Genomic DNA, 18,528 nt, shown 5'->3' with positions numbered 1-18,528 from the left:
CACCCTGGTTCGAATCCAGGCTGTCTCACAACTAGCCGTGATTGGGAGTCCCATAGGGCGGCGCACAATTGGCCCAGCGTCGTCTGGGTTTGGCCGGTGTAGGCCGTCATTGTAAATAAGAATTTGTTCTTAACTGACTTGCTTAGTTAAATAAAGGTTAAATAAAACATTTAAATGACTTATGAGGAATTGCAAAACTGCAGCTAGGAATGCTTGGGAACTTCTCTCAGGATGACATAGATACAAAATACCCGTGGACTCTGTCACTCAGAAACATTCACTCATAAGCACATGATCCTATTGTCATTTCCTCATGCCATCCATAACTGAGGGGACAGGTTTCGCCAACACTCACAGTAATACAACAGTGATTCTGAATGTGATTGTCAGTGGTTAAATGGCTTATTTTTGAGTCCCTTTTACAGAGCACAGCAGTATGCTTTTAGTGATATCCATTTAGATACGATTATTAGTATACCTGAAAAATCACTTGTGTAAAATCTGTTAACTTACTTGTAACAAATTATGTTTGTGACATGTAATTGGTAGCATTTTCACCATAGACAATGTTTTTTTAGCTCAAATACTTATGACCTACTTGTTTTCCCTAAATCTCATTATGCATTTTTGTAATAAGTCGCTCTCTTTCACGCGAGGAAACAATTATCCAAGAACTGTAGAGGTGCAAGATGCCTTCTGCCTCACGTATTCTAGATTGTAGTATTTCTTTCGGATTATATTCAGTACTGGGGGCACCCACACAGAACTTTGATATTCTATTTGGGGATTTTACTTCTGGTCTGGCCTAGGTTGTAGCACAAGTGTACACACGCAGTGTGTCAGCGCCAACACAGCTGCCTTGTTGCAGGCAGGCCTGACATTCAAGGAGAATCCTCAGTACCTTAATAAATCTCCAAAACATCCATAATGCCTCATGTAGGTATTAGAGAGCAGAGACCAGTGCCACATTTTGTAAAGATGCACGCACACACAGGGCTAGATTTAAGAGGGAGTTGTTTGGCATTAATTAAAATGATTTACAGGACCGCAAACAAGTAGATTTGGAGAAATAGCTGTTGGATTTCAGGAGCAGAGAGACAATGTATTTACATCTTGCCTTCATAGAAGCTACATGGGTACCAGAGCGCGCCACAGCTAAATCCAGGGAAGAGGGTCAACCGTCTGATGACAAAGCAGACTGTATGGTGAGTCACATCTCATGTAGACCTACTCATAGATCAATGATGATAACATATTTAAGACCTGCTTTACCCACACACTTGATAACCGATACATTGCATAATACTGTATATATGGTATTGCAAGATGCTGGTAATAAATGTTCAAAGGTCAGACAAGCTGTATTTCAGTGAAACAGTGTTCAGAGATCAGTCCCAGATCTTCCCCTATTTCAATGGGTATCCACTGGTATATTCAGAAGCTCTACAACAGTTATAATGGGAGGACGGTGTGTTCCAAGGTATGTGATGAAAATAAATGCTGGTAATTCTATTATATACAGATTTAGAAGCTTCTATTACTACAGCTTTTATACGTTGTTATCAGATCATGTCTTTCGTAAAGCAGATATGGATATGTGGAACTACTGTAGTAACTTAAAAATACTTTAAAAAATCAAGGCAAAACCATGTATTCAATAACTTTTTTGGGGTGTCTAAAATCCCTTTCTAATGCATATCTGTCTAGAAAATATACATTGAAAAGATATACAGCATATTAAGAGACTTTTAAGGACCAGTGTTGCTCTGAATCTGGAATCATAGTGTGACAATGATGTTAGAGAGTGTTGATAACTGAATTCGGACGGAATATGTAAAGTAGACAGAATGTCTATGATCCATTTAGACCCTTTGTATTCTTTGCAGTTAGGTACTTGGACTATAGACTTTTGTTTTACAGTTATGGAAATATGAATGAGTTCTGTGTCTATCTGTCATGTAGGATGTGAAGTGGATTCACTAAACCAGTGTTAAAATAATGCCGAACTTGTAGCCTGTATCACTATGGCTTGCCATCAGTTTAAAAATGTTTTAACACTCAAAACACACACACGGAAGGCATATTTTCAACAGTATAGTTTGCAAGGATGCACACACTCGCACACACATAGCTGTGTGTGAATAATGACTGCATGCAGGGGCACAACTTTAGTTTTAGAAGTGGAGGGGACATAATCTGGTAGATGGTCCTCCCTCAGAATGTTTTGGGGCATCTAAAGCTAATTTTCTGCATTCCTACCAGGACTGTCCCCGACTGTCCATCAATTGGTTGGAATTTTAAAACCTGTATTTTTCCATAGGCCTATATAGACACACCCTATGTTTTTTTCATTTTTATGTATTTTTTACCTTTTATTTATACTCCAACGAAACTAGATCATCAAATTTTATAATGTTCTGGAGAGAATTCCAGGACCACGGAGCTAAGTAACTAAAACTATTTCTACCATGACCTGTTCTAATTTTTGGTACTGTTATAACCAAATGAGAATGGGACTGTCATTGTTATTTATTTACCGACCTGACTAAAAAAGAGCAGAGATAAAATGGCTTTTTACCCAATATGGCCTTATGTGTATACCAGTGTTTAAGCCTACGCAAGGTCAATGACGACCATCCAACAGCACTGTAGAGATCGCAATGATGTGTTAGACGTCTTTGATTTGTAATGTACCTGAGGGCTGCATGATACACTGAATCAAGTGCTCTCAGGGTAGTGGTTGAGGCCTGCATGTATGTTTAATAAAATCAACTAGGCTATATGTACTGAACTTGTCTGATGCTTTATGCACGCACACAAATTACTTGAGGGACCGCATAACCAGAAGAAACAAAACCTGTTCCCAACCCGGCCTTCTCCCGCTGCTGCTGTCCTTGGCAGAGTTACTCTCCTGAAGTTGCCGGTAATAGGCTACACCAGCGGTGGGCAACCTTTTCCATTTGGAGTGCCTGATTATTGTACCATTTCTACCAATCTGCATACCAGTTATGATTTTCATATGCACATTTTCATGGAACAGTTTCATTTAATTTCTAATAGTCTTTGTATCTCACAATCATTGTCTGTGGTTAATCTACATTCTATCTAAATGAAAATTAAAAGTAACTTTTATTGCCATTGCCAATTATCTAATACATAATAACCTACATAAAGCCAACACAAAAACATTGCAGCATGCAGGTAGAAAATATCCTGATAAAAATAGATATCCTATAAATCACATTGGCTACGCATGTCCTGTCTCCAACTATCTTGAAACATTGTATCAACTCGGTCACCCAAAAAACTTATACCGGCAAACATTGTATAAAATATTCTGGGCCCTCAGTTTCCCACTCCAGTGAGCTCGGGAGAGAGACAGCTGTAGTTGCAAGGGATGAGAAGTAATCAGGTATTTTATGACATTTCCACTGGATCAGAGAATTACATTTTTCCCTTTCATGCCGAGTGGTTATCAAAAAGGAGAGAGCTGGAAATATTGTTCAAATAGTTTGAGAACTCATTCTCAATTGATTCTAAAAACAGACTTTGTTTACTTGCTGTTTGAGGTGAATAGAAATTACTTTGAGAAGCTCCACAGCTCATTAATGGTGGTGAGTTAAGACAATCGGAAATATTGTTAGACATCCCCAAAATGGGCACATTTATCGTCCTACATTTGCGCGTAGGCCAGGTAGACTTATTCAACCTTGACAAAAGCATTTCAAACAAAGGACGATGAATAAATTGACAACTCATAAATGTGATGAAATAAACAACAACTTGTTTCCCACAAGTGTAGCATAGGTTGTGATTTCTGCAAAACACATTTCCACTCCGACAATGAGAACGGTAAATGACTGGAATAATAATCTATTGAATGCATTAACAGAAATTACCATTACCAAACAAACATTGCAGATTAGAAATTATGTGAATTAAAGGTTAATGTAGGCTACTACTGGTGATGTATGTAACGGGGAAGTGATAGACGTAGCAAGCAATGAAGTTATGAAACAATGAATACTCACAAAATGGCAGGAGAGAGCGCATTCTGGATAGAGACGTGCATTGTGCATCTGAGCCACAATCCCCATATTCTTGGACCGTGGCCTCCACTAAGACAGGCGCAAATCACACAGGCGTCTCGTGTGCCATGACATTTTTGTTTCTATTTGCGACTGGTCGACTAAGAAAATCTCATGTTTTCAATACAGACCCCTTTCGTCATACAATAGGCTATTCCATATAAGGCACCCAGACTTTATGAGTTGCACAATGTACCCTTATTAATCTAGTAATAAATCAAATATAGTGATACATTACTTGATATTTCTGCCATCCATTGTGATATTGTGGGAGGATAACCAACCTTCCAATTAATGGCAATGCATTTCTTACCTGCTATAAATGCTAGGTTCTTCTGATAACAGTCTTCAGTATGAACATTTCCAAGCAAACAAAAACAGGGAGAAGGGAGAATCTGTAGACATGCTGATCTTGTGAGCCTTCACAAGACCATAAAATAATGTCAATGTGTCCCCTTTTGTGTTTTACACCTCCGGCACAGGAATTTTATTTCTGAGTGGAATTTTATTTCTGAGTGGAATTACATTTCTGAGTGCATGTAATTCAGTTTCACTGGCATATAGTATGTTCTATGGACGGTCTGAAACTGCAGTAATTTATGTCTGAGATGATATGAACGTGACTGGGCATTCAGACATATCTGTATCCATTCATCATCATCATCATCATCAATATTGTGGTGTGTACTTACTGTGCACCATGACAGTGTAGTCTGTAGATATGTTTATACCGTGTCAGTGTGAAAAGTAGGGAATTAGCTAGGGAAACTGACAGATCAATAACGTTACGTTGCTATACTGACAAAAAAAAACTCAGTGCGCTGTCAAAAAACGTCAGAATATCAGTCTTTCATTGTTTTGCCGCAGGTTTCATTGTTTGATTCAGATCTGATGTGATTGGAGCAAAACTAATACCTAAAGTTAGTGAGCTAGCTAGCTAGCTAACCTTAGCCAAGTTTTGGCTGGCTCTAATGGTACATCAACTGGCAAAAACTAGCCAAGTTAATTTTCTTCTATTGAACCTTGACAAAAAGGCTAAAAAAACATTTCTATACACACAACAGCTGTTAGATACTGCTATCTGACAGATAGCTAAAGGCGAGAGCTGAACTGTCCATGGTAGCTACCACCTAGCTAGTTCATTCTCTTCAGACAGAAGTTTGTTCGAGAGGGGATGAATTAATTAGCTAACGTTACATGTCAGTTACACTACTAGCTCAGCACAGGGAATAAACACTTTTTTTGTTAAGTCAAACAGAAGTTACCTAGCCAGCTACATCAGTCAAATAGAGTAGCCAGTTTTTGCTCTGCTTGCTTTTACAACTTTTACAACACACAGACAGCATCTGCAGAAAGTAGCACCGTGCTGGTGAGAAGCTATGCCTTCACACAGCCTGTCTGCACGCTCTGTGGTGTCTGCGCGGTCCTAAATCTAGCTGGCTGTAACCGCCAAACAGCCTACCCGACCACTCTGAGGCATCCGCATGGTCCTAAAGCACACCGAAGCCGCGTTTTTGTATCCCAGTGCAATGATATAACTGCAATGATAAAAAATGCAATTTTAGAATATGGTGGGGGTCATGTACCCCCGTCCCCAGTGAAAGTTGCGCCCCTGTCTGCCCCATCTGTCAATAGCTGAGTTTTGGTTGTGTTGTGTGGGAGGCAGCGGATGGAGGATTCGCATTATATTATTGGGCTTGTCAGGGGGCTGTGGCGCTTCAGCAAGACAACACCTACCTACCTACCTACCTACCTACCTACCGACCCAGCAGTGGTGTTCAGTAATCTGTAATGATAGGTGTAGTAGTAAGTAGCCTTACACAAGCCTTGACTGGTGTGAGCCGGAACACCTCATAGGGCAGGAGCCCTATCTCCTGTGTCTGTAATCATAGGTGTAGATCCAGTTAATAAGCGTTCGGAAAATAAGTAGGCCTCAATTTCAAATTAATGGAAAAGATTGGTATTATTTGGTCTGATTTTATTTTCATATTGGAGTACCTACGTGGATTTCTGCACTATGTGTGTACTCACAGGCCCACCATGAAGACACTGTGTTCAGTGTCACCTCCCAGTACAGTAGCCTGGGAGATCAGACCAAGCTGAACAGGCATCTCTCCACCTCCTCCTCCCTCATCTCCCGGCAGGTATGAAGACGTCACCATGGTTCCCAACCTTATCAGATGCTACATACATGCATACATACAGTATATGACATTGGAATCTTCTGTCATTGTATCAGCATTCTGAACGTTCTCCTCACCGTGAGATGTGACAGGTTATTTCTGTCACATCTCACGGTGAGGAGACCTGACACACTAATTGCAGGCCTGCGGGTATGATCAGCTTCATACCATTTCAAGAGAAACGGACAAAATGTGTACATTGTCATCTTTTATCTCCATACGTGTGTTTTTCTTCCAGTATAATGATCAAAAGTCAGCGTAGTGACATTATATGTTGCTGTTTTGTTTGTCCCTTCCACTATGGATTTGACATGCAAAATGAGTAACAGAGCATAGCCTTCACCACATGGCATTCTGGGAAAACCTATTTGCATGGTTACCAATCAAGCGTCCATCCCCCCACTCCAGTAGGCTACAGATGAGACCGCATATGTAAAGTTCAGTTAGAAAGAGGAAGTGGTAGGTCCTAGACTTGGCAGAGTATTATTAACAGAAGTGCCTGAGTTTGTGTTGTTCTGTGTTGTGATGTTTCTCCGCTCTTCCATTTTGAAGCACCTCCGCGTTCCCAAGAGTAAAGGCTCTGGCCAAGGCTCATCTCCCGTGGCGACGCACCCTGACCCCGACCTCAGGCTGGAGCCAGAGTTGGACACTGACCCAGGGCTTTCTCCGGCCCCATCGCCCAGCCCTCACTCCCCGTCACCGGACGCAGAGTATGACAAGTTACTGGTAAGGACAATGTGGATGAATTTATTCCACAATCCACACCGAAGAGGAAGTAAATTTAACAATGTTTTTAAATGATTTAACCATGTTTTTCTGTGTCATGTCAGGCCTTTAATGGAGTGTGTTATTGCTTTTGGTGTGGTGAACCTGCCTGTTCTTGTTAAGAGAGGCTAAACTAGCTTAGCAGAGCTGAAATTGTTCAATAGAACAAGAGTCAATGCAGGACTGGAAAAACTTTTAGCTAATGGCAATGATTGATTGTTTCTTCAAATGCTGTTCTTTTGGAAGCTGCTTAGTTAGCTTTCAATGTAAAGCACTGTTTTAACGAGTGGATAATGCCTTCTTTAAACATTGCTAACTTTTATTTAAATTTATTTAACCTTTATTTAACTAGGCAAGTCAGTTAAGAACAAATTATTATTTTACAATGATGGCCTACCCCAGCCAAACCCTCCCCTAATAACCCTGGACGATGCTGGGCCAATTGTGCACCGCCCTATGAGACTCACGATCACGGCCGGTTGGGATACAGCCCGGGATCAAGCCAGGTTCTGTAGTGACGCCTCTCGTACTGAGATGCAATGCCTTAGACCGCTGCGCCACTAGACTTTAAAAAATTGAATTTCCTCTGCTGTGTTTAAAAAAAAAAACTGTGCTTGCTTTGATTCTCATAGGATGTGGAGGCGGTGCCAATGCCTGATGGACAGCTCTGCCTACTGGCCCTCCCACCTGAGTGTTCCCTGAGGGAGGGAACAGCGGCAATGCCGTACCTCAAGCTCTTCTGCCGCTACATCACTGACCGCAAGGTGGGTGGAGACAAGTCATTCTCGCCCACTCCTCTCTAACCTCTTGCTGACCTCTGTTTCACCACCCACTCACCTCTCTCACCACCCACTCACCTCTCTCACCACCCACTCACTTCTCTCACCACCCACTCACCTCTTTCACCTCTCACCACCCATACCTCTCTCACCACCCACACACCTCTCTCACCTCCTGGAATTAACAACATAGATGGAAAGCTACTGAGGATGGTAGCTGACTCTATAGCCACTCCTAACTCATATCTTTAAATCTGAGCCTAGAGGAAAGTCTTTGTCCTCAGACGTGGAAGGAAGCTAAAGTCATTCCGCTACCCAAGAATGGTAAAGCGCCCTTTACTAGTTCTGTCAGCCGGCCAATCACTTGCTGCCGGCTCTTAGCAAACTTTTGGGAGATTTTCTTTGTGGACCAGATACAATGCTACTGTATTTCTCTGACTTTGAAATTGGTAATAAGAAGATTGTTGGAGCTGTACTGTTAGACTTCATTGCAGTCTTTGATATTATTGACCATAATCTGTTATTAGAAAAACATATGTGCTATGCCTTTACATCCTCGACCATATTATGCGTTGAGAGCTATCTATCCAATAGAACCCAGAGGGTTTTATTGAATGGAAGCTTCTCTAATGGAAAACATGTAAAGTGTGGCATTTCACAAAGCCCTCTAATCATCTATCACTAGCATGTCACCTTAGACTGTAAATTGTCACGGTCAAGGCATATTGATTCAATTGTTGTAGAGATACTCAGCATTTTTAACACCACAGTCGACCAAACAAGTCCTGCAGGCTCTAGTTTGATCTAAACTTGACTATTGCTCGGTGATATGGTCAAATGCTGCAAAGAAGGACCTAGAAAAGCTGCAACTGGCCCAGAACAGAGCAGCACGTCTTGCCCTTCTACGTAAAGGGCTAATGTCCACAGTATGGCTCAAAATAGAGGAGAGATTGATTCCGGGTTGGGTGGTATCTAGATGGTGTCCAGATTTTCTTACCGTCATATTGTTTCTGTACCATACCTGGATTTACGGTATTACCAGAAGTGCACACAAGGGGCACTATATATACACTGCTCAAAAAAATAAAGGGAACACTTAAACAACACAATGTAACTCCAAGTCAATCACACTTCTGTGAAATCAAACCGTCCACTTAGGAAGCAACACTGATTGACAATAAATTTCACATGCTGTTGTGCAAATGGAATAGACAACAGGTGGAAATTATAGGCAATTAGCAAGACACCCCCAATAAAGGAGTGATTCTGCAGGTGGTGATCACAGACCACTTCTCAGTTCCTATGCTTCCTGGCTGATGTTTTGGTCACTTTTGAATGCTGGCGGTGCTTTCACTCTAGTGGTAGCATGAGACGGAGTCTACAACCCACACAAGTGGCTCAGGTAGTGCAGCTCATCCAGGATGGCACATCAATGCGAGCTGTGGCAAGAAGGTTTGCTGTGTCTGTCAGCGTAGTGTCCAGAGCATGGAGGCGCTACCAGGAGACAGGCCAGTACATCAGGAGACGTGGAGGAGGCCGTAGGAGGGCAACAACCCAGCAGCAGGACCGCTACCTTTGCCTTTGTGCAAGGAGGAGCAGGAGGAGCACTGCCAGAGCCCTGCAAAATGACCTCCAGCAGGCCACAAATGTGCATGTGTCTGCTCAAACGGTCAGAAACAGACTCCATGAGGGTGGTATGAGGGCCCGACGTCCACAGGTGAGGGTTGTGCTTACAGCCCAACACCGTGCAGGACGTTTGGCATTTGCCAGAGAACACCAAGATTGGCAAATTCGCCACTGGCGCCCTGTGCTCTTCACAGATGAAAGCAGGTTCACACTAAGCACATGTGACAGACGTGACAGAGTCTGGAGACGCCGTGGAGAACGTTCTGCTGCCTGCAACATCCTCCAGCATGACCGGTTTGGCGGTGGGTCAGTCATGGTGTGGGGTGGCATTTCTTTGGGGGCTGCACAGCCCTCCATGTGCTCGCCAGAGGTAGCCTGACTGCCATTAGGTACCGAGATGAGATCCTCAGACCCCTTGTGAGACCATATGCTGGTGCGGTTGGCCCTGGGTTCCTCCTAATGCAAGACAATGCTAGACCTCATGTGGCTGGAGTGTGTCAGCAGTTCCTGCAAGAGGAAGGCATTGATGCTATGGACTGGCTCGCCCGTTCCCCAGACCTGAATCCAATTGAGCACATCTGGGACATCATGTCTCGCTCCATCCACCAACGCCACGTTGCACCACAGACTGTCCAGGAGTTGGCGGATGCTTTAGTCCAGGTCTGGGAGGAGATCCCTCAGGAGACCATCCGCCACCTCATCAGGAGCATGCCCAGGCGTTGTAGGGAGGTCATACAGGCACGTGGAGGCCACACACACTACTGAGCCTCATTTTGACTTATTTTAAGGACATTACATCAAAGTTGGATCAGCCTGTAGTGTGGTTTTCCACTTTAATTTTGAGTGTGACTCCAAATCCAGATCTCCATGGGTTGATAAATTGATTTCCATTGATAATTTTTGTGTGATTTTGTTGTCAGCACATTCAACTATGTAAAGAAAAAAGTTTTTAATAAGAATATTTCATTCATTCAGATCTAGGATGTGTTATTTTAGTGTTCCCTTTATTTTTTTGAGCAGTGTATATATATATATGTATATGTGTGTGTATACACACACACACACACACACACACACACACACACACACACACACACACACATGAATAAATAAACGATGGATATAATTTATTTGACACATCTTAGATTTCATATAGTTATACTCAATTTATAGTTAAACTGTCCCTTTTTCAGGACCCTGTCTTTCAAACATAATTCGTAAAAATCCAAATAACTTCACAGATCTTCATTGTAAAGGGTTTAAACACTGTTTCCCATGCTTGTTCAATGACCCATGAACAATTAATGAACATGCACCTGTGGAACAGTCATTAAGACACTAACAGCTTGCAGATGGTAGGCAATTAAGGTTACAGTTATGAAACGTAGGACACTAAAGAGGCCTTTTTACTGAATCTGAAAAACACCAAAAGAAAGATGCCCAGGGTCCCTGCTCATCTGCGTGAACGTGCCTTTGGCATGCTGCAAGGAGGCATGAGGACTGCAAATGTGGCCAGGGCAATAAATTGCAATGTCTGTACTTTGAGACGCCTAAGACAGAACGGACAGCTGATCGTCCTCGCAGTGGCAGACCACATGTAACATCACCTGCATAGGATCAGTACATCCGAACATCACAGGTAGAGAATGGCAACAACAACTGCCCAAGTTACACCAGGAACGCACAATCCCTCCATCAGTGCTCAGACTGTCCGCAAAATGCTGAGAGAGGCTGGACTAAGGGCTTGTAGGCCTGTTGTAAGGCAGGTCCTCACCAGACATCACCAGCAACAACATCGCCTATGGGCACAAACCCACCGTCGATGGACTAGACAGGACTGGCAAAAGGTGCTCTTCACTGACGAGTCGCAGTTTTGGCTCACCAGGGGTGATGGTCGGATTCGCGTTTATCGTCGAAGGAATGAGCGTTACACCGAGGCCTGAACTCTGGAGCGGGATCGATTTGGCGGTGGAGGGTCCGTCTGGGGCGGTGTGTCACAGCATCATCGGACTGAGCTTGTTGTCATTGCAGGCAATCTCAAAGCTTGCGTTACAGGGAAGACATCCTCCTCCCTCATGTGGTACCCTTCCTGCAGGCTCATCCTGACATGACCTTCCAGCATGACAATGCCACCAGCCATACTGCTCGTTCTGTGCGTGATTTCCTGCAAGACAGGAATGTCAGTGTTCTGCCATGGCCAGCGAAGAGCCCGGATCTCAATCCCATTGCACATGTCTGGGACCTGTTAGATCGGAGGGTGAGGGCTAGCGCCATTCCCCCCAGAAATGTCTGGGAACTTGCAGGTGCATTGGTGGAAGAGTGGGGTAACATCTCACAGCAACTGGCAAATCTGGTGCAGTCCATGAGGAGGAGATGCACTGCAGTACTTAATGCAGCTGGTGGCCACACCAGATACTGACTGTTACTTTTGATTTTGACCCCCTCCTTTGTTCAGGGACATATTATCTGATTTCTGTCCGTCACATGTATGTGGAACATGTTCAGTTTATGTCTCAGTTGTTGAATCTTGTTATGTTCATACAAATATTTACACGTTAAGTTTGCTGAAAATAAACGCAGTTAACAGTGAGAGGATGTTTCTTTTTTTGCTGAGTTTATAAGCAGTGGCGTAGCAAGCACAGTATTATATACAGCCATGATCACATGGAACTCCCTTCCATCTCAAATTACTCAAGCAAACAGCACGATAACTAATACAACGCCTCACAGTACAGCGCATCTCCCCTATCTATCTGACCTAAATAACGCGTTTGCATATGTACACTGAGTGTACAAAACATTAAGAACACTTTCTAATGACATAAACTGACCAGGTGAATCCGGGTGAAAACTATGATCCCTTATTGATGTCACTTGATAAATCCACTTCAATCAGTGTAGATGAAGTGGAGGAGACAGGTTAATGAAGGATTTTTAAGCCTTGAGACAATTGTCATTCAGAGGGTGAATGGCAAGACCAAAAAAATGTAAGAGCCTTTGAACGAGGTGTGGTAGTAGGTGCCAGGCGCACCGGTTTAAGTGTGTCAAGAACTGCAACGCTGCTGTGTTTTTCACGCTCAACAGTTTCCAGTGTGTATCAAAAATGGCCCATCACCCAAAGGACATCATGTCAACTTGACACAACTGTAGGAAGCATTGAAGTCCACATTGGCCAGTATCCCTATGGAAAGCTTTCGACACCTTGTAGAGTCCATGCCCCGACGAACTGAGACTGTTCTGAGGGAAAAATGGCGGGGATGTAACTCAATATTAGGACAGTGTTCCTAATGTTTTGTACACTCTGTATATGTACTAATGTATGTATGTATGCAACTGTCCGTAGAACCTCTTTTGGGTCTATTGTTCTTATTTAAAATGTGTGTAGTTCAGTCCTTGAGCTGTTCTTGTCTATTGATGTTCTGTATTATGTCGTGTTTTGTGTGGACCCCAGGAAGAGTATCTGCTGCTTCAGAAACAGCTAATGGGGATCCTAATAAAATACCTGCTCACCTCTCTCACCTCCCACTCATCTATCTCATCTCTCACCTCTCTTTCTTCACATACTCACCTCTCTCACCCGTCTCTCTCTCTCTCTCTCTCTCTCTCACCAGGGTGTGGTTTCTGGTATCTTGCTGGTGACATCCAATAAGATGTTCTTTGACCCGTGTAAGACTCACCCGTTGGTGATAGAGCACGGCTGTGAGGAGTACCTGCTGTCCTGCTCAGTGGACAGCCTGGCCTCGGTCTCCTTCTACTCTGACATCTCCCACGTGCACTTCAACTCCTCCACACACAGGTCAGCACTAAATGGCTATGTGCACGTTCAAGGCACACACCGATTTGGTGTAGCTCTGCACAGATCAACATATCTTCACAATGCCTTGGATGGCGTTTAACTTATGAGGTCACTATTATGATCCTATATTCTGCGCAGACCTGTGTTAAATTGGTGTATCTCGAATACGCACTCTGACTTGTGTAGTGTGGGTCTCTGACATTTTTAGTTTGTTACAAACAAGCAATGTAGAGAATCATTGTACCATCTAAACCGCTGTGAAATATATTTTCAGTAACCCAAAATATTGTATTTTCAGCTGTTTGAAGCTGGTGTACAAAAGTGAAAGACACAAAAACGAAACTTAAGAACAGGAAGCATAGAAATAGCACACACAGAAATAGCTCGCATAGAAATAGCTCAGATAGAACAGATCTACCACTTCTTCGACTTTCTTTCAATGAGAATGACAAATCTATAACTCACATTTCTATGTGAATTTGGTCAGGTCTCCCAAAAAGTTAACATATTGCAGCTTTAAATACTGTATAATCTCTAATATCTAGCAGTGGAAATGGGGTATATGATACGATACAATATACTTTATTGTCCATTTACATGGAAATTTTGTGAAGCCAGCATACAGATACACAAGAAAGCAATATACTACAATACATTGAAAATGGGAAACACTGGAAAGATAATAATTAATACACACATCATTATTCAGTTTATGCTGTCTACTGTCCGACCGTGTATTGGGCCTACATCTGTCCTAGGACCACTGTTCAGCATCCTAAATATGTTCTAGGACCACTGTTCAGCATCCTAAATATGTTCTAGGACCACTGTTCAGCATCCTACATCTGTCCTAGGACCACTGTTCAGCATCCTAAATATGTCCTAGGACCACTGTTCAGCATCCTACATCTGTCCTAGGACCACTGTTCAGCATCCTAAATATGTTATAGGACCACTGTTCAGCATCCTACAGCTGTCCCATGGCCCACTGTTCAGCAGCCTACATATGGCCCACTGTTCAGCATCCTACATCTGTCCTGGACCTTGTATCTCCTTCCAGAGGGCAGCAGTTCAAAACATTTGGCAAGATTGTGTGTAGGGTCCTCTATGATGCACTTGGCCTTGTCCCTCTCCTGTCTATCATAGCCAATGAAATTGGCCCTTGGACATCTATGGTGTCAAGGAATGTTTGCTGGGTCAGATATTGCAAAACATGCAACATACACTGAGTATACTAAACATTAGGAACACCTTCCTAATATTGAGTTGCACACCCCCCATTCATTTTGTCTTGCCCATTCACCCTCTGAATGACACACCATGTCTCAATTGTCTCGAGGCTTAAAAATTATTCTTTAACCTGTTACTAGGTGGAAAGGAACTAAAAACATGCAGAAAACTGGCTCCAAAACTGTCAAGATGCTCGGGCAGTGTGGGAGGCGAAGAAGCACTAGCCCTCCACACCACAAGGGGGAGACTGTCCCAGCACTGGTGTCTGCTGCTACATCGGAGCTGAGGTCTGCCCTGGCTCTGAGCCTGGTCCAGGGGTTCTCTGAGGAGGAGAGGAGCAGTGACATGGCTGAGTGGCAGTTGGAGGGGAAGGGTAGTCCGCTGGAAGAGCTGGTTGTGCAGTCATCCAGGACTGTGGGAGGATCCGTGTTGAGCAGTGCTGCCACCTGGTGTGGAGGACAAGAGGCAGCAGGGACAGGGAATAAAGTGAGGATGGAGCTGGTGGACAGAGAGGGGACGAAGAAGCAGCAGTCTGTGAGGAATCAGACACCAGGTAAGGAAAGGAATCAAGTCAATAGGTTTATATCATGGTTTTATCCCAAGGAGTACTGTTTAGTTAATTTTTCTCCATCCTTCCCACTCTCTCTTTCCACCTTTCTCTCATTCTCTCTCCCTCATTCTCCCCCTCCCTCTTCTCCAGGCCCCTCTAGACTGTCTTCAGGGACTTCTGGAGGTCTGATGTTCGTCAGGCTGAGACTCCAGCAATCCACTGGGAAGAAGAAAGGTGTGGCTGCAGGCTTGCTGCTGGGGACAAACAAAACCTTACCCCGGAGGGACTCCTGGTTCGCCTTCTCCCAGGAGAGGTAACCGTCTGCAGTCTGGAGCCACAGAAACAGACTGTTTTAGTTTAACATTAACATTCTGTTTAGATTCTGTGAACATTAACACCTCACACTGACAATGTCTAACATTAACATCAAGTTTAACATGTCTCCTGTAGCGATTTGAAATGCTATTGAATGCTGAGGAATGTAGAGGCTTCAAGTTCAAGAAGTTAATCAAAAGTCTGTCGTGTCTTGTTGCCTGTAGCTCAGATGAGCTGTACGCCTACATGAACCACTGGAGGCCTGGTCTGTGCATGCTGGAGGGAGGGTCGGAGGAGGGCGACGAGGAGGAGTTTGTACTGGTTGAAGACAGAGAAGAGGAGGAGGAGGAGAAGGAAGAAGAACAGGAGGTGTCCAAGAACCATGGGCGGACTGGGGAGGACTGGGAGGTAAGTCTGTATTTTACTGGGGAGGACTGGGAGGTAAGTCTGGCTTTTAGACTGGGGAGGACTGGGAGGTAAGTCTGCATTTTAGACTGGGGAGGACTGGGAGGTAAATCTGTATTTTACTTGGGAGGATTGGGAAGTAAGTCTGGATTTTACTTGGGAGGATTGGGAAGTAAGTCTGGATTTTACTGGGGAGGACTGGGAGGTAAGTCTGGATTTTACTGGGGAGGACTGGGAGGTAAGTCTGGATTTCAGACTGGGGAGGACTGGGAGGTAAGTCTGGATTTTACTGGGGCTGACTGGGAAGTAAGTCTGTATTTTAGAGTCTTTGAGGAGAGTCATAAAGAAAGGCTGGAGTGCCTGATGTGGACATACAGGTAAACAGCAATAAATTGCTTTTGACTATAGCGTTAAGTAAAGACCCCTTGTGCACACCATGGCCTGGGAAAGTTTGGGCAAATGTTTAAAAGTTTGATTAGTGTTTAGGTGGGGTCAGGGGTTATTGTTTGACGTGTGTGTGTCAAGTTTTGGCGACAATGGGATTTTAATGGGTTTATAACTAGGTTGCATGTCTTGTGTTGCAGCTGGTGACAGTGGAGGATGGTAGAGGGAGACTACCTCTGGACATGGACAAAGATCCAGAGGGACTGTGTGAGATCGTAGCCCAGAGTCGCATCTTAGACGCATCGCTTGTCAGAGAGGTGAGTGTGAGCACATATTCATAGACAGAACTTCACAAAACACACACTCTTGTCTCATCTAATCACACACAAATTCACAATCGAAGATCATTCACAGATCTCATCCATTCTTGGATAAGAAGGAGAGACAATTACTTAATTAATCCCAAATGGGAAATGAATGACTGCTTCTCATGACGTGTCGCTGGCCAGCGCCACACATATAGAAGAAATTGCGCACGTTACTCTTCTTGCCCCTAGTTCCACAAATGTGTTGACTGGTCTGGGTTTAAAGTTAAATCCAGAGTCTGAGACTTAACCTAACTTTCCTACTTCTGCCTCAGGCTCCCTTGAGCAGCACTGGCCTTCAGTCAAACACAGTGCCATTCATTTACTGAACCTTCGTGCTGAGTACTGAAAATATTCAAAACCTCTACTGTGGCCATGTTTCACGATGGAGGGTCAAGTAGGAAGGGATCAGGTATAAAGGTCCAATATAGCCATTTTTATCTCCATCATATTATTTCTGGGTAACAATTAAGTGCCTTACTGTGATTGTTGTTAATTAAAATTGTCAAAAATAAACATATAGCTTCTTAGCAAAGAGCAATTTTTAAGTAAGAATTTTACTAGGAGTGTTCTGAGTGGGGAGAGGCAAACTGAAAATGAACTGTTATTGACAGAGGGGTTTGGAACTCTATTGTATTATTGTGTCTATTAACAATGTTCCCTATAATTTTTTTGAGGCACTGAGAAAATTGTAGGTCTTGTGAGCAGAAACTTGAACATTGTGGGAATTATGTGCAACTTCCGGCGTGCGTTTACGGTGAACACTGAGGCTGTACCCTTACAGTTTTACACACTATTGTAGCTATTTGAGTATATTGTTGGCCTACCAACAAAACCAATGGAGCAAATCTCACAACATAGCTTTTGATTTTAAAAAGGTTTTTACATTAGGAAGGGCCTGTAACACCATGGGCCAAATAGGTGACTGTAAATTACAGTCACCTACTTCAAACCACTTTACAAAATAATAATTATTACCATACAGAGAATAAAACAATGTAGACTAACCCTCTGCATATTGGCTTATTTACATATTCAAGCCTGTCTCAAAATACAAGAGCTTTTTACCGGACTGGTCTTTCAAAGACAGCTTGAAATATAGAGTACACATTTTGTGCTCTTGTAGGATGCAGTAACTCCCCATTGCTGACCTATACTTATCTATAACTGGGGTTATAACTCGCTAACTAGCAAAGAATATCCACTGATATGCACTCTGATCTGAAAAGCTCATTCACTCGCAGGTGATTGAAAGACTGCTTGTGGTCTACCCCCGCCAATAGAATTCTACTCCGTTGCGCTCTAGCTCTGCCTACAACAAAATCATAGACTCAATCTTGCAAAGTTAGATTTGGTTTGGTTTGTTGCATTGAAGAGGGGCTGATATAATGTTGATTCGATCACAGAAAAAAACATTGATCTATATAGCACAAACCTCATGGGGCGAACTCTGTGAATTTTAATCTCTTGCGTCTCAGCGCGGCCTGGCATTTCTTCTGTGTGGCATTCCTGGAATAGATAACCGGTCACACACGAGTGCAGCGTAGAGGGGACATGATCTATTATCTAATTTACCGCCTGGTGATGTCACCAGACAGGCCAAAACTCCATCCCACCACAATAGGCAGCAATTAGCCATTTTAAGCGGTCTTTTCAAACAGCTCTTACACTAAAAGAGCATAATCATAATTTTCAGAGGGTGAATAGGCAAGACAAAAGATTTAAGTGCCTTTGAACAGGGTATGATAGTAGGTGCCAGGCGCACCTGTTTGAGTGTGTCAATAACTGCAACGCTGCTGAGTTTGTAACGCTCAACAGTTTCCCGTGTGTATCAAGAATGTTCCACCACCCAAAGGACATCCAGCCAACTGGACACAACTGTGGGAAGCATTGAAGTCCATATTGACCAGTATCCCTGTGGAATGCTTTCGACACCTTGTAGAGTTGAGGCCGCTCTGAGGGCAAAGGGTGCTACTCAATAGAAGGTTTTCCTAATATTTTGTACACTCAGGACACAGGAAAATCACGTTTTTTTTTTTACT

General features: G+C 43.3%; 1 protein-coding gene across 1 annotated transcript in view; it reads left to right on the top strand.

The window, feature by feature from the left end:
- Window positions 1-18,528, top strand: part of si:ch211-15d5.11 (nuclear receptor coactivator 7) — a 28,619-nt gene that overhangs the window by 4,493 nt on the left and 5,598 nt on the right. The window contains exons 4-12 of the mRNA XM_039009300.1: window positions 1,126-1,205; window positions 6,122-6,232; window positions 6,824-6,997; window positions 7,669-7,800; window positions 13,053-13,237; window positions 14,608-15,020; window positions 15,168-15,330; window positions 15,557-15,740; window positions 16,322-16,438. Coding sequence (XP_038865228.1) covers window positions 1,126-1,205; window positions 6,122-6,232; window positions 6,824-6,997; window positions 7,669-7,800; window positions 13,053-13,237; window positions 14,608-15,020; window positions 15,168-15,330; window positions 15,557-15,740; window positions 16,322-16,438 — 1,559 coding nt within the window. The remainder of the gene's footprint in view (window positions 1-1,125; window positions 1,206-6,121; window positions 6,233-6,823; window positions 6,998-7,668; window positions 7,801-13,052; window positions 13,238-14,607; window positions 15,021-15,167; window positions 15,331-15,556; window positions 15,741-16,321; window positions 16,439-18,528) is intronic.

The sequence above is a fragment of the Salvelinus namaycush genome, chromosome 15 (assembly GCF_016432855.1).
Source record: "Salvelinus namaycush isolate Seneca chromosome 15, SaNama_1.0, whole genome shotgun sequence".
Classification (NCBI taxonomy): Eukaryota; Metazoa; Chordata; class Actinopteri; order Salmoniformes; family Salmonidae; genus Salvelinus; species Salvelinus namaycush.
Note: the sequence above shows the minus strand (reverse complement) of the source record. Positions and strands in the feature narration are given on the sequence as shown.